The 12,614-nt window shown below is 41.6% G+C and overlaps 1 protein-coding gene across 1 annotated transcript in view; it reads left to right on the top strand.

Moving 5' to 3' along the window:
* The window catches only part of plppr5b (phospholipid phosphatase related 5b), a 162,456-nt gene that overhangs the window by 50,592 nt on the left and 99,250 nt on the right, over nt 1–12,614 (top strand). Inside the window, exon 3 of the mRNA XM_046059629.1 lies at nt 7,879–8,067. Coding sequence (XP_045915585.1) covers nt 7,879–8,067 — 189 coding nt within the window. The remainder of the gene's footprint in view (nt 1–7,878; nt 8,068–12,614) is intronic.

Below are 12,614 nucleotides of genomic sequence, written 5' to 3'. Positions count from 1 at the left end.
TAATATCCTCACTTTGTGGTCAAGGGACTTGGCAGCAAGTACAAATCTACCCAACTCCCTCATCTTCTGAACAACATGACCATCTTTTGCTCTATCACTGCCGTGTTTTTCCAGCAGACTATCACCAAATTCACATTTAAGTGGGTCATTTTTCACTTCAAGCGAAACCTTATCACTTAACATTCTTCTAACAATGTTTGAGCACCACTGCAATGGTGACTCCAGAGTCGACACTAGGGAGCTTCCTGGGCACGATTATCTCCTAGGAACTCCAGTGGTCCAACAAAGTCTAGCAAAGGATGTACTTCCTGTTGCAGCTAAAGATGTTTAACCTGCCAAAGACAATAATGGTGCACTTCTACACCGCCATCACCAGTACGCTGCCTTTGCCAAGGACAACTGCAGCGTATCATTCTCTCAGCAGAGAAAGTGATTGGCTGCAATCTACCAACCCCCCAGGACCTGTACGCTTCTAGGACTCTGAGGAGAGCAGGAAAGTTTGTGACGGGCCCCTCCCACCCCGGACACAAACTGTTTCAGAAATTTCCGTCTGGCAGGAGGCTGCGGTCCATCAGGACCGCCACAAGAACAGTTTCTTCCCACCAGCAGCTGGCCTCATCAATAATGCCCGAGACCCCCAATGTCACTGATTCTCACGCGCCCCTAAACCCTTCAATCTAGTGGACTCTAGTGGACTAGTTTTGGTTTTATCTGTCCATGTTCTGAGAAAAAGCCTTGAGATGTGGGCCTCTACAATACAGTGAAGGGAAAAGGAAATGTATCTGCAATGCCCAACTTGAACCCCAAAACCGATTCACGGGCAGAGAGAGTCATTGTGGGGTTTCGCCCAAGCTTATTTCAAGCCCCCCCAGACGGTACCTAGATGAGACATGAAAGCTGTGCCCTGATTGAATAGGGAGGGATGACGGGATGAAGGGAGCAGGGATGGGGGATGATGGGATGAAGGGATGATGGGATGAGTGGAGCAGGGAAGAGGGGATGAAGGCATAAGGGAAGACAGGATGAGTGGATGTGTGTAGGGATGAATGGATGAAGGGAAGGTAGTCCCCTGAGACACTTGATGGCTGCCTGGAACTTAACGTTACCCTGTTTTGAATGGATTGATGTCTGAATCAGGTGAGTTGTTTGTTTGGATCTCTGGATACATGATTGTGATTGTGCTGTTAACCGTGTGCTGTTGAGCATGGATCGTTGTCTGTCTTGCATCGAGCGATCTGAAACAAGCGTGCTGTTAACCGTGTGCTGTTGAGCGTAGATCGGAGGGGGTAGGGATGGGGGTGGGAGGTAGGGGTAAGGACAGACCAGTTGTAAATGAAGGAGAAAGTTGAGGATCGACGACTCGCATATTGAGGCCCATTGAGTTGTGAGCGGCTCTTGAATTGCTGCATTGGCTGCTTGGAGAGAAAGAGGAGCAGAAGCCATATTGCTGTAAACGGCGGAAGGAAGGGTAGAGGAAGGGATGATGGGATGAAAGGATGTATGTGCACGGGAGGTGAGTGCAGCCTGCGAACACCCGAGTAACACGGAGGGAGCAGGCACATGGGGAAATACAACCTGATCCCCGCCAGGGGGAGCTGGAGATGCGAGCTGTGGCCGTCGAGGCCCTGTGACGACATGCGTGATGCCACTGGGCAGGACCGACCCTGGCGGAGAAGGTGAAGCGCACGAGGCTTGGTGTTTGTCGTTGGCCGAGTATTGCTGTAAGCTGTGTTGCGGTTGGAGGGAATGCCTTTCCCTCTGAAGAATCGCTGGAGGCAGGCGACAGTCCAGTCTTTAATGTCGGGCTTCGTTTGTGGAGGAAGAGATGGCCGCGCTGCGGACAAGGGCGCGCTGCGGACAAGGGCACGCTGCGCTGTGAAGAGTAGCCGGTGTTTGTACAGGAGGAAGAGGAAGAGAGGTGTTGATGCCGACTGAGGGGAAGATGCCTCAGAGCTGCATGAGTCAGGGATATCTCGTTGGAGAGCTGGAGATCCTGGCGAGCGAGGCCCTCGGATCGTGAGCTGGTCCCCTGAGACACTTATTGATGTTTGCCTGGAACTTAACGTTACCCTGGGCAGGCTGAGCGGAGCGGTATATGTAGCCTTGACAGGTTATTGGAGGTGTGGTTGAGGCGTGGCCCCGCTCCCGAACCTAAGTTAACAAATTAATTTCATGAGTTGCAAAGTGTCCTCTCCGCTTCTTTCCTGCAGTATTCATGAAATATCAGAGCCCTTCTTTAATGACAGTGTCTTTTTTTCACATTCTATCATTTTTGTTCTAATATCTCAAATTAAATTTGGTTCTTGCTTGGCTTAGACAGTGATTTCTCTAGGATTTTTAAACTTTTACTCAACCAGCTTGCCTTGCTTAAATAATGACTCATAAGGTACAATCATTTGTATTTCTAGTGCGCATAAGGATCATAAGCATGTTATGCATGTGTTAGTTTATTATTATTATTGCCTCATAGTGGTCAGAAATTGATGGGGATGTCTTGATAAAGTTTTATGCCTCCAATCTTGATCTGTTGATAATGATTCAAAGTCTGATCCGATACATATTTACATCGTAGCATAAGTTATACAGTTTTGATTAAACATAAAGATATCTGCCACATTGGAATAATAGGTGTAGCCGAATGACTTTTGTACACCATATTTGTCACAAGCTACTAAAGCTAAACACTGATGATCCTGGTTTGGGCCAAAATTATTAAACTGATCAGCTTAAATAATTAAAATGAAATGAATTGAAGTTTAAGTGGAGAGTCACATCTCCTTAAATTGATGAGAGGCGATCAGCTGATTCTTTTAGTAGAGAAGACTCATCAGTCTCAGCAAATAAAAAACAACAACAATTATTTCTTGGGTCTGTAGATATATATAACATGTTTAGTGTGTGTATATGTATAATTGTTTAGGCCTATATGGCTTTATTTATATTTTTTACTTTACCCTATTATAATATAAATGTAATTATCTGTTATGTTCTATGTGTATAGCATTTAGGGACTACACACTTTAATTTCGATGTACAACCTGCCATTGTATAATGATACTCGTATATGATACTCGTATATGTCAAACATCAGCTGCTTGAATAAAAAACAAGCACACAAAAGACACCATCGACCTTTACTTTAATTACTTTCATACATTTCATTAAATCAGTAAATAAAACATTAAAACAGTGTTTGTGTGTGTTAATAAAAAAATTCTATTAAAATAAAAAACTGATACATCAGTACGTGTGTGTGTGTGTGTGTGTGTGTGTGTGTGTGTGTGCGTGTAGCCTAATCGGTGCCTTAGCAGCAGAGCAGTGCCTGTGGGACTCCTCATAGGCTGAGCAGGACAGGGACAGATGGACATATAGGTCTGCAGAGAACTCAACTGTGTTCATAGATTCACCACTGCAGCCTCCTTTCTGCATGGATGATCCTGTGTGTTTGTGTAACAAATAACACACACACTGTATATGTGTGTCGACATTTTGACATCTGTGTGTGCAAACAGTATGTCTGGGATTTCTGCTATTCATCTTTTAGTCAATGTATGTGAGTCTATTCACACATATTCTATCATTCACATGTGAAAATGTACATTTCACATGTGCTTACATATGTTTTTATTATTATTATTATATGGTAATGCAAGATTAAGATTACCATACGTCCAGGATACGTTCATTTTTAATTTTTTTATGGAACTTTGCAGTTATAGAAATGAAAAAAGTTGCCCTAAATTTCCTGGAAACAATTAGCATTTCTACAGCCATACTAAATGTGCAGCATGAGTGCAAGTGTCACAGGTTGCAAATGTATCTTTGGCCAATGTCCCTAAAACAACTGCAGCTGAATTTAAAGCTCTGTTCAAGTGCTAATCAGCAAATGTTAGCATGCTAACATGCTGAAGTAAAATGGTAAACTTGATTAACTTTATTCCAAGAAGTGCTTGAAGTCGCTCCATCTGTGAGTTTAAGAAGAAGTAGACCTCTATAGAACAGAATGGTATGAAATTTTGTTGAATAGGATAAGTGAATATTAACTAAGCTGAGTCTGTGCTTGTATTGGCTGATGATCCAGCATCTCCTCTTCTTTCCTTTTATATGTTATAAAATATATATATATATAAAATATAGGGCTGGGCACGTTAATGCGTTATAATCGCGTTAATGTCTTAATTAAGTAATTGCAACAATTATTTTATCCCATGTTAACGCAGTTTTTTAAAAATTATTATTATTTTCAAAGTCTGTTGATCACTGGCTCTGAATACACACACAGTCAAACCATGGGTCACAGGAAGGGTGGGATGTACATCAGCCTGCAAGCAGTGGAAGGAGGCTTCGGCAAACTACTTGGATGCAGCGTGTGGGAGAAGAGGACAAGCGTTCCGCAAGTAAATGACAGGCACTCTATTGAGAGTAACTATGGCAACAGCTTCTGTGCGCCACACAGCTGTAACCTATTTAACTTAAGTTAAAATTATAGGCTACATAACTTTACCTGATAGGCCTACATCTAGTTTTGCGGGGATGCTCTGCCATGCAAATTCCCTCCTGTTAATCGCAAGAAAATCATGCGATTAGAAATTTTAATCGTTGCCCAGCACTAATAAAATACTATTTATACTCTGGCTTGGCTGAATATTTGATGGTTATTACGCTCAGGATGCCCAGTTAATCAACATTTTAAATTCAGTAGTCAACTGTCAACCCATTGCTTTCCATCTTTCATTTTTCCAAAGTTGTAACTAAACCTTGGCTGATAGAGCATGAGGGCTGGACTGGTCCGCACAGAGGTTGCTGATGGAATAGTTGATTATTTGGTGCATGCTCATAACACATGTTCACGGACGATGCATTTATCTTTGCAAATTTCTTGTGTCTTTTCTCAGTGATTACAATAATTATCTAAGAAGAAAATGCAACTATTCAATGATTTTATAGGAAGAAATGTAGTTATATTGATTATCATATCATCTGTTTTCCACTCAGTCTGGTGAATCCTCTTGAATGCCCCCCAAAACTACGCTAATTGCTGAACTTGTTATCCCCCACCCCTACAATAACCTCACACCCCACCTTAAACGCCCTTTAGATGCGGTGCCTGCATGACTATAGCTTGTAGGCCATTTAAACTGTAACATTAGAGCTCTATACTGCCTTTTATAATGCATTTCAGATTCTCAGCGCGTCTCTGCATGGTGGCGTGCATTCACAGTGAACATGCGCCGCGAGGAGAGCCGTCAGACCCTGTTACATTCTGAAAAATAAATAAATCAACAGTTCTAATTTTACTGGCCACTGCGGATGTGTGATGTGTAGATGTGTAGGAGGGTGGCTGTCATACACCCATATTCTGCTGAAGTGCGAGCATACAGCTTGTGTGATGATGCAACTATTTGTAAGGAGGATTTGCATTTTGCATAAGAAATTAGCTGTTTGTTTTGGTGATAACTCTCACTCCCTCCATGCTGTTTGCTCATTGGCTAGACTAGTTAGTGTCTTATTTTTGTTTCAGAGCTGGAGCTTTTTGCTTAAGGAAAAATATTAGCTCCAGGGAGGGTCACACCCCAGCGCCATCATACTTGTGTCCTGAACATCAAGGTTTATTGTTAATTATACAACCATGTCAGACTGATACCACTGGATTCATAATGTATGCAGGCTGTAATTAACCACTTTCTGATGACATTATTATGTAGGAAAAACATTGAACATGAAGCGAGCAGCATATACTGTAGATTAGGCCTGGTTAGTATTGAAATGGGGAGGGATAACAGATTGACACAGTAATCGCAACCATAACTCAGAGCTGTCAGCATGTACCCACCTGACTCCATGCACCCTCGGCATCTGTACCTCCATCTTCATCCGTCTCTCCATCTTCATCCATCTCTCTGTCTCCTCTGACATCCTTCACTTATGGGTTTCAGCATGTCAGTGGAGCAGATAAATAGATTTCTGGTGTTGGAGAAAGAGACGGAGAGGGTGTGGAATATGAAAGAGGATGAGGCTTCAATGATCCATGTGGGGAAATGGGGTCACTGCAGCAAATAGAGGGGAAATAAATAAAGAAAAAAGATAATATAAATAACCACAGAGCCAGCAGTGGGTATTTAACATAACACAAGCATTCCAGCATGACAGGAAGTGGAAATGTATGAAGAGTTATGACAAAAGAAGGCAAGCACAGTGAGACAGAAAAGTACCTTTTGGAAGTATGGCAAAAAGTCAACATAAAAATGGAATGGATGCATTTGAATAAGGCTCACTAGACATTCAAGGGGTTTGCAGGGTGCATGGATAATGGTCTCTGGCACTTACCTGAAAGTCTGGCAGGGAACATTATACACAACACTTAGAGTTGTTGATTTTACTTTCCACACACAGTACATATGTAGAAAATGTAAGCCTTTTGGATTACATACAGAGCCATTCAGAATGATTGATACAGTACAAGAGGCTTAATAATGTGACAAAACATTAGGGATGGCAGTTGACATGAGCTATTATTTTGTGAAGCTACTAATCCTGAGGTCAAGAATGAACTTTCATTCATATATGATGTGTAGGATTTTAAAAACTATCCAGCAAAATACTGTCTCAAGTAAGGCAGTTGTACTACTTTTATGGGATGGCTTATCTCTCCGAAGGAAACCTCAGTCCTCGGTCACAAATGCCTACACAAACCTTGGGGGGAAAATCATTCAGTGTTATCCAGCATTAAAATTGTGTCTTTGGGTGTGATTGCCGGAAACAATACCACAAAATAATAAGTCTGTCCTTAAAACAGTGGTTATCACTGTCACCTTACAGAAAGAAAGTTCTGGGTTCGAACCTGCCAGACTGATTTCAGTTTCAATGAACTTATGAGCATGTATTTTAAGACAGACATGAAAAATGTGAACCTGTCCTTTTACACAGCTGAAGAGAATGATCATACAGGGAGCTGTCTATCAATTAAATTACAAAACAGCACCTCATTGCATCCCTTTCTGTGTTTCCCTGTTTGCTTGTATGTGATTTCCTGTGCAGGATTAGCGGACTCTGCCAGTAGCAATGGCAACTATTACATAGAGAGATAATAATGATGATGTAAATAGATTATAATGGATTATAATGTTAGGTATTTTTACAGCGTGGTATTTGCTACTTATGTAAAGAATCTGAACACCTAAACTTCCCACAAGCAATAACTTGCTACATGTTACAGTGGCACACCATAGAAACCCTTTCTCCACCTCAGTCAATTTGATACTTAAATCCAAAGCACATATTATATTTATTAGCTCTCTCCCTCCCCCTCTCTCCATCTCTCTGTTCTTTCTTTCTTTTTTTCTCCTTTCGTTCTCCCCCTTCTGCTTTTCTCCTGTCTGTTCCTGATTTGGTTAAACATGGCAATGCATTTCGTGGTTCTGTTCAATTTACACCCACACAAACGCACACAAACACACACATGCACAAGATGGAGGGAGCTGTCAATCCTTCTATTGCCCACATGTCACTCTAATCTGTATCTCTCTTTCTCTCTCACACAGAGAGAAAGAGAGATACGGAGAGAGAGAGACTCCTCATCTCTTACATACACACCCTCACACACACTCCCTCCCTCTTTCTTTCTCTCTTGCTCTCACTCTCTCACACACAGTCTGCAGTCTCAGCAGCAGCGAGCAGAGGGCGAGCTGAGCCTCCACCACGATTAGAGAGCGGCTCATCGCGTGCAGCCGAGCCGTTATGAGCCGGTCAGCGGGAGTCGGTACTGCCGGGGAGGAGGAGGAGGCTGGGTAGGAGAGAGAGCGGGAGAGAGAGAGAAAAGACACGTTTGTTCTAATTAAATGTCTTTCGCTCTCCGTTTGCATCATGCTGTATTTCCAGCTGGTGATCATGGCCGGGACCATCATGCTGGCCTACTACTTCGAGTACACCGACACCTTCACTGTGCACGTGCAGGGGTTTTTCTGCTACGACACCACCTACACCAAACCCTACCTGGGACCCGAGGACAGCAGCGCCGTCCCGCCCGTCCTGCTGTACGCCGTGGTGGCCGGGCTGCCCACACTGATGGTGAGTACAAACTTCACCAGCAGACTTCACCCATCAGACCTGCAGGTTCACTGATGGTCAGTGAACACACTGAAGATCACTAGCCTAAGCAATCAAACATCCTTTATCTGTAGATGCTTTCAAATAGAAGCCACATCCATTCTGGTTTTGTGTCATCTCTGGACTATCATCATATGATTACTACATCAGATTAATCAAGTAGTCAACCAGCAATTTGATGCTGATTTGAAACTGATGTATGTATAATGTATAATTATTTAGGCCATTTGTCAATTAAAAACACCCAACTCTAAACTGTAAACTGAACAGCTTTGGGGTCTGGACTGTTGGCTGGACAAAATAAGACACTTATACACATTTTTTTGACATTGTATATAACAATTAATCTGAAAAACAAAAGCCTGACAAAAAAAACTGATATATGAACTGAATATTTGTTAGTCTCTACTCTAGATTATTTGTATTAATAAAAGCAAAACAATCCCACAAAAAAACAATTTTTGTTTCAGGGGGCAGCTCCCATGTCTATTACTGCTGACCTTTGCTTCACCAAATTTTAAATGTCATATTCATCATACATCAAATGTGAAACCTGCCTGGTCAATCTGATTAATCATTAGCTGTCATTTCAAAATGAATGTTAAGCTCATTCTGATTTTGTTTTTTCATGTATCTTCTTACTACTGATAATGGCCTGATCTTTGATCCATGATATAAAGTCAGAAATGACCATTTAAATTTAAAATGGTATACACGCTGCCTTCTCCTAACTCACACAAGATCAAATGTGAAACCCACCTGTTTATTTGTATTGATTTCATTTGATTTGATTGGAAGTCTGAAGAGGTCAGAACTTCAGCTACACTTACTTGTCAGATACTTACACTTACACTTACGTTTCAGCTTGTGGCCTGCATCAGGGTCATCACAAATCACATTACAGAAACCATTTCACTAAGAGAGGTATGAAGCAAAAACATTTAATAAGTTTTTATAAATTAGCCAACATGCATTGTTCTTCTTTATACTAATAAGTGTTGCTGCTGTTTGATGCTGGCAAGATAGTGTACAGTGGGTTTAACAGGACTTTTTCAAAACAATGAGCTAAAGGAGGCTCATCTTTCAGAGTTTACATATCCATGCCTTTTGATCCAGTTAATAAATAAATATGGATTAGTGCAGCTTTAAGACACAGTTTCCTCTTAGATTACAGCTGACCTTTGCCTGATCTTAGGTCCATGATAAAATTCTCAAAATTACAAGATCACATTTAAAATGGCCATGTCATAGCTCAGTCGAAAGGATCAAATGTGATAGCTACCTATGTATCTGGATTGATTCAGCAATTATTTGATCAGCCTCTTGAGTTATTAAGGAATATTGAATGCTCCCTGATGTGATTATTTTACGTAAAGCACCTGCATATATTTTCATGGCTTTTGCCAGATCTTTGTTTAGACATAAATAATAATAATAATCACAACATAAAAGGATCCGACTTAATGTCGACTGCAGAGACCTCCTCACCGTAATAACTCCCTGGCCCCTGAATGAATGGTGCTTGTGCTATGTTTCACTTTCCTTTCATTAGCTCTGCCAATTACAACCTGATTGTGGAAAGGGTTTCTAAAACGCAGCCAACGGGGCAGCAGTGCATGTTGAATGTTAAGCAGTGATTCCCGCTGCAGTAGCTGGTGTGAAGCTGACGGTGCAGGCCGAGCGTTTCCACACAGTAACCCTGCTCTGGCTACATGTAGGACTGTCTGTCCACCTCTGTGTCTGTTTCAGTTGCTCGCATGCCTACCTGTCTACTACCACACACACACACACACACACACACACACACACACACACACACACACACACACACACACACACACACACATTACTGTGAATAACTGAAGACAACCCAGTCATCCTGGCATAGCGTACAACACACAGTTGTGTGCCCTTGGAGTTTCTCTTTGGTGTTTATTACACTGATGTCATTAAGTCTGGATCTTTTCATTCAGACAGACGGGGTCTAACATGTAGTGTGCTGCTTCAGTACAACATGGGCATGGATGTGGACCAAGCTTGGGAGACTGTATGGTATAGAAGACTCAGCATACTGACTTTTATTTTTAATTGGATTCCTGTCTGAATGAAGTGGTGGCGTAATGCCATGCAACATTTTGTCTGCTTTTTTTTTATTTAGTCTTCGTGCTGTGCCCTTGTAAGTTATCTTATTTGACTATCATTATCTACATTAAGAACAGGTCGTATGATCTACAACACACTACACCACCTTACTTATTCTAGCTTAAAAGAAAAACATTTCATTAACCTACCTCAACCTACCTAACCTCAATTACTTTGTGGTGAGCCCTTGTCTCTTCAGGTTTATAGTATTTTACCAGCTTTTATGACCACATTGCTTCCCTTTTGTAATAGTAAAACACTTGTATAATGTCTGCTGTGGCTCTGGAGAAGCTTGTCAAATCTGAGAAGACATGTCGGGGCTCTCTAAGCTTGGCCTTGAAGACTAAACACTTTGTACAGAAGAGCCTGCATTACAAGCTACAAGCTAGGTCGACATTTAACCTTTAAGGTCTTGGGTGCACGGACTGCATAGGTACTGTATCTCCAAGTGTGCCTGCTACTTTGGTTAATGTACGTGCAGAAGCGCAAAGTACATAAGGGCTGGGTCAAGTGGTATATAAATTGGAGGGTGCTGTGATTAATAGATACACTCAGCCAATCACATCACTGGTCTCATCTGTCTGAAACAGCTCTGCCAGTCACAAGGACTGCAATAGCTTAACAAATGGAAAGATGCCCCTTCAGGAAATCACAATGTCCTCTCAAATCTGCAGCCACAGGCAGTTAGTGTGGGTTTTATTTAATGTGCACCACGATGACAGAAATAAATAGTTAAATACTGTATGTAATATTGATGAAGACGTTTATATTTTTATATGACCGCATCAATCTGATGCTGTCACTCAGGGTGTTTGACACTGCATTGTTTAATGACGCTCAGCCAGGGAGACAGTATCAGCAGTACAGAGTATGAATGCAGTGTAATACCAAATCAGAAGATTGCCTCTTGATCTACAATATTTAACCCTTTGCTATCTTATAGACTCTACAATATATTCCATACAATGCCATTCTTTGCTGGCCTAAATATGTATAGCCATCCTACATGAAGCTAGAATCAAACGCATTATCAAAGCCATGTTGGGATCTGGAGGGCACATGTGTTGCATTTTAGCATAGACAGTCAGTCTGTAAACAGCTAAGATTGAAGACGTACCCCAAACACACCATATCTCCAAGGTAACAGCCATTCCTATCAACATAGCTGTCGTAGCTGAGACAAAAGGAGACAGTGCAAGAACAGAGTCCATTCTACTTTTAGATCTGCCAGTGACCCTGAGGGTGACGTGTTTTAATTCCACTGTGTGTTTGTTTTTGAATTTCCTGTTTTCATTTGTGTTTACCCTTTCTCTGTATTTGATTATGTTTTTGTCTTGTAACTTATTAATCCATTCTCTGCTTCCTGTTTTACTGTGATATTTTCCTCTCCTCTTGTCTCTAGTCTCATTGCATCGCGTGCACTTCAAACACTGAAATACAGACACTGAAAACACTGAAATACATGCACATTGATAATGTGCACATACACACTGAAAATGTTCACACCCCACCAACTTCCCACAGAGCGGGATACAGGCTACATGTGTGTGGGTATCTGAGTGTGTGTGTAAAGTAATTTCAGTGGACCTCAAAGCCTCCTCAAAAATACCTTTGCCTGCCATTGCTATTGTCCACACCGTGTCGCTGCCTGATCTTTATAGGTGTGCTATTTTGCCACCCTCCTGAAAAACGTGTCAAAGTGCAGATAGAAACCACATAGAAACTTCCTGTCCCAACTTTCAAAATAAAATCATGGCGATCATTATAAAACAGGGATTTGTGTGTGAGAGATGTGCCTTGTAGTGACAGATTGTCTATCTAGGCAACCATATGCACAATTAATCATGCGTTCACAGATTTTGGAACAATATTTAGTAATTTCAGTGGACCTCAAAGCCTCCTCAAAAATACCTTTGCCTGCCATTGCTATTGTCCACACCGTGTCGCTGCCTGATCTTTATAGGTGTGCTATTTTGCCACCCTCCTGAAAAACGTGTCAAAGTGCAGATAGAAACCACATAGAAACTTCCTGTCCCAACTTTCAAAATAAAATCATGGCGATCATTATAAAACAGGGATTTGTGTGTGAGAGATGTGCCTTGTAGTGACAGATTGTCTATCTAGGCAACCATATGCACAATTAATCATGCGTTCACAGATTTTGGAACAATATTTAGTAATTTCAGTGGACCTCAAAGCCTCCTCAAAAATACCTTTGCCTGCCATTGCTATTGTCCACACCGTGTCGCTGCCTGATCTTTATAGGTGTGCTATTTTGCCACCCTCCTGAAAAACGTGTCAAAGTGCAGATAGAAACCACATAGAAACTTCCTGTCCCAACTTTCAAAATAAAATCATGGCGATCA

This window comes from Micropterus dolomieu, linkage group LG01 (assembly GCF_021292245.1).
Source record: "Micropterus dolomieu isolate WLL.071019.BEF.003 ecotype Adirondacks linkage group LG01, ASM2129224v1, whole genome shotgun sequence".
NCBI lineage: Eukaryota > Metazoa > Chordata > Actinopteri > Centrarchiformes > Centrarchidae > Micropterus > Micropterus dolomieu.
This window is presented reverse-complemented; position numbering and strand designations above follow the sequence as displayed.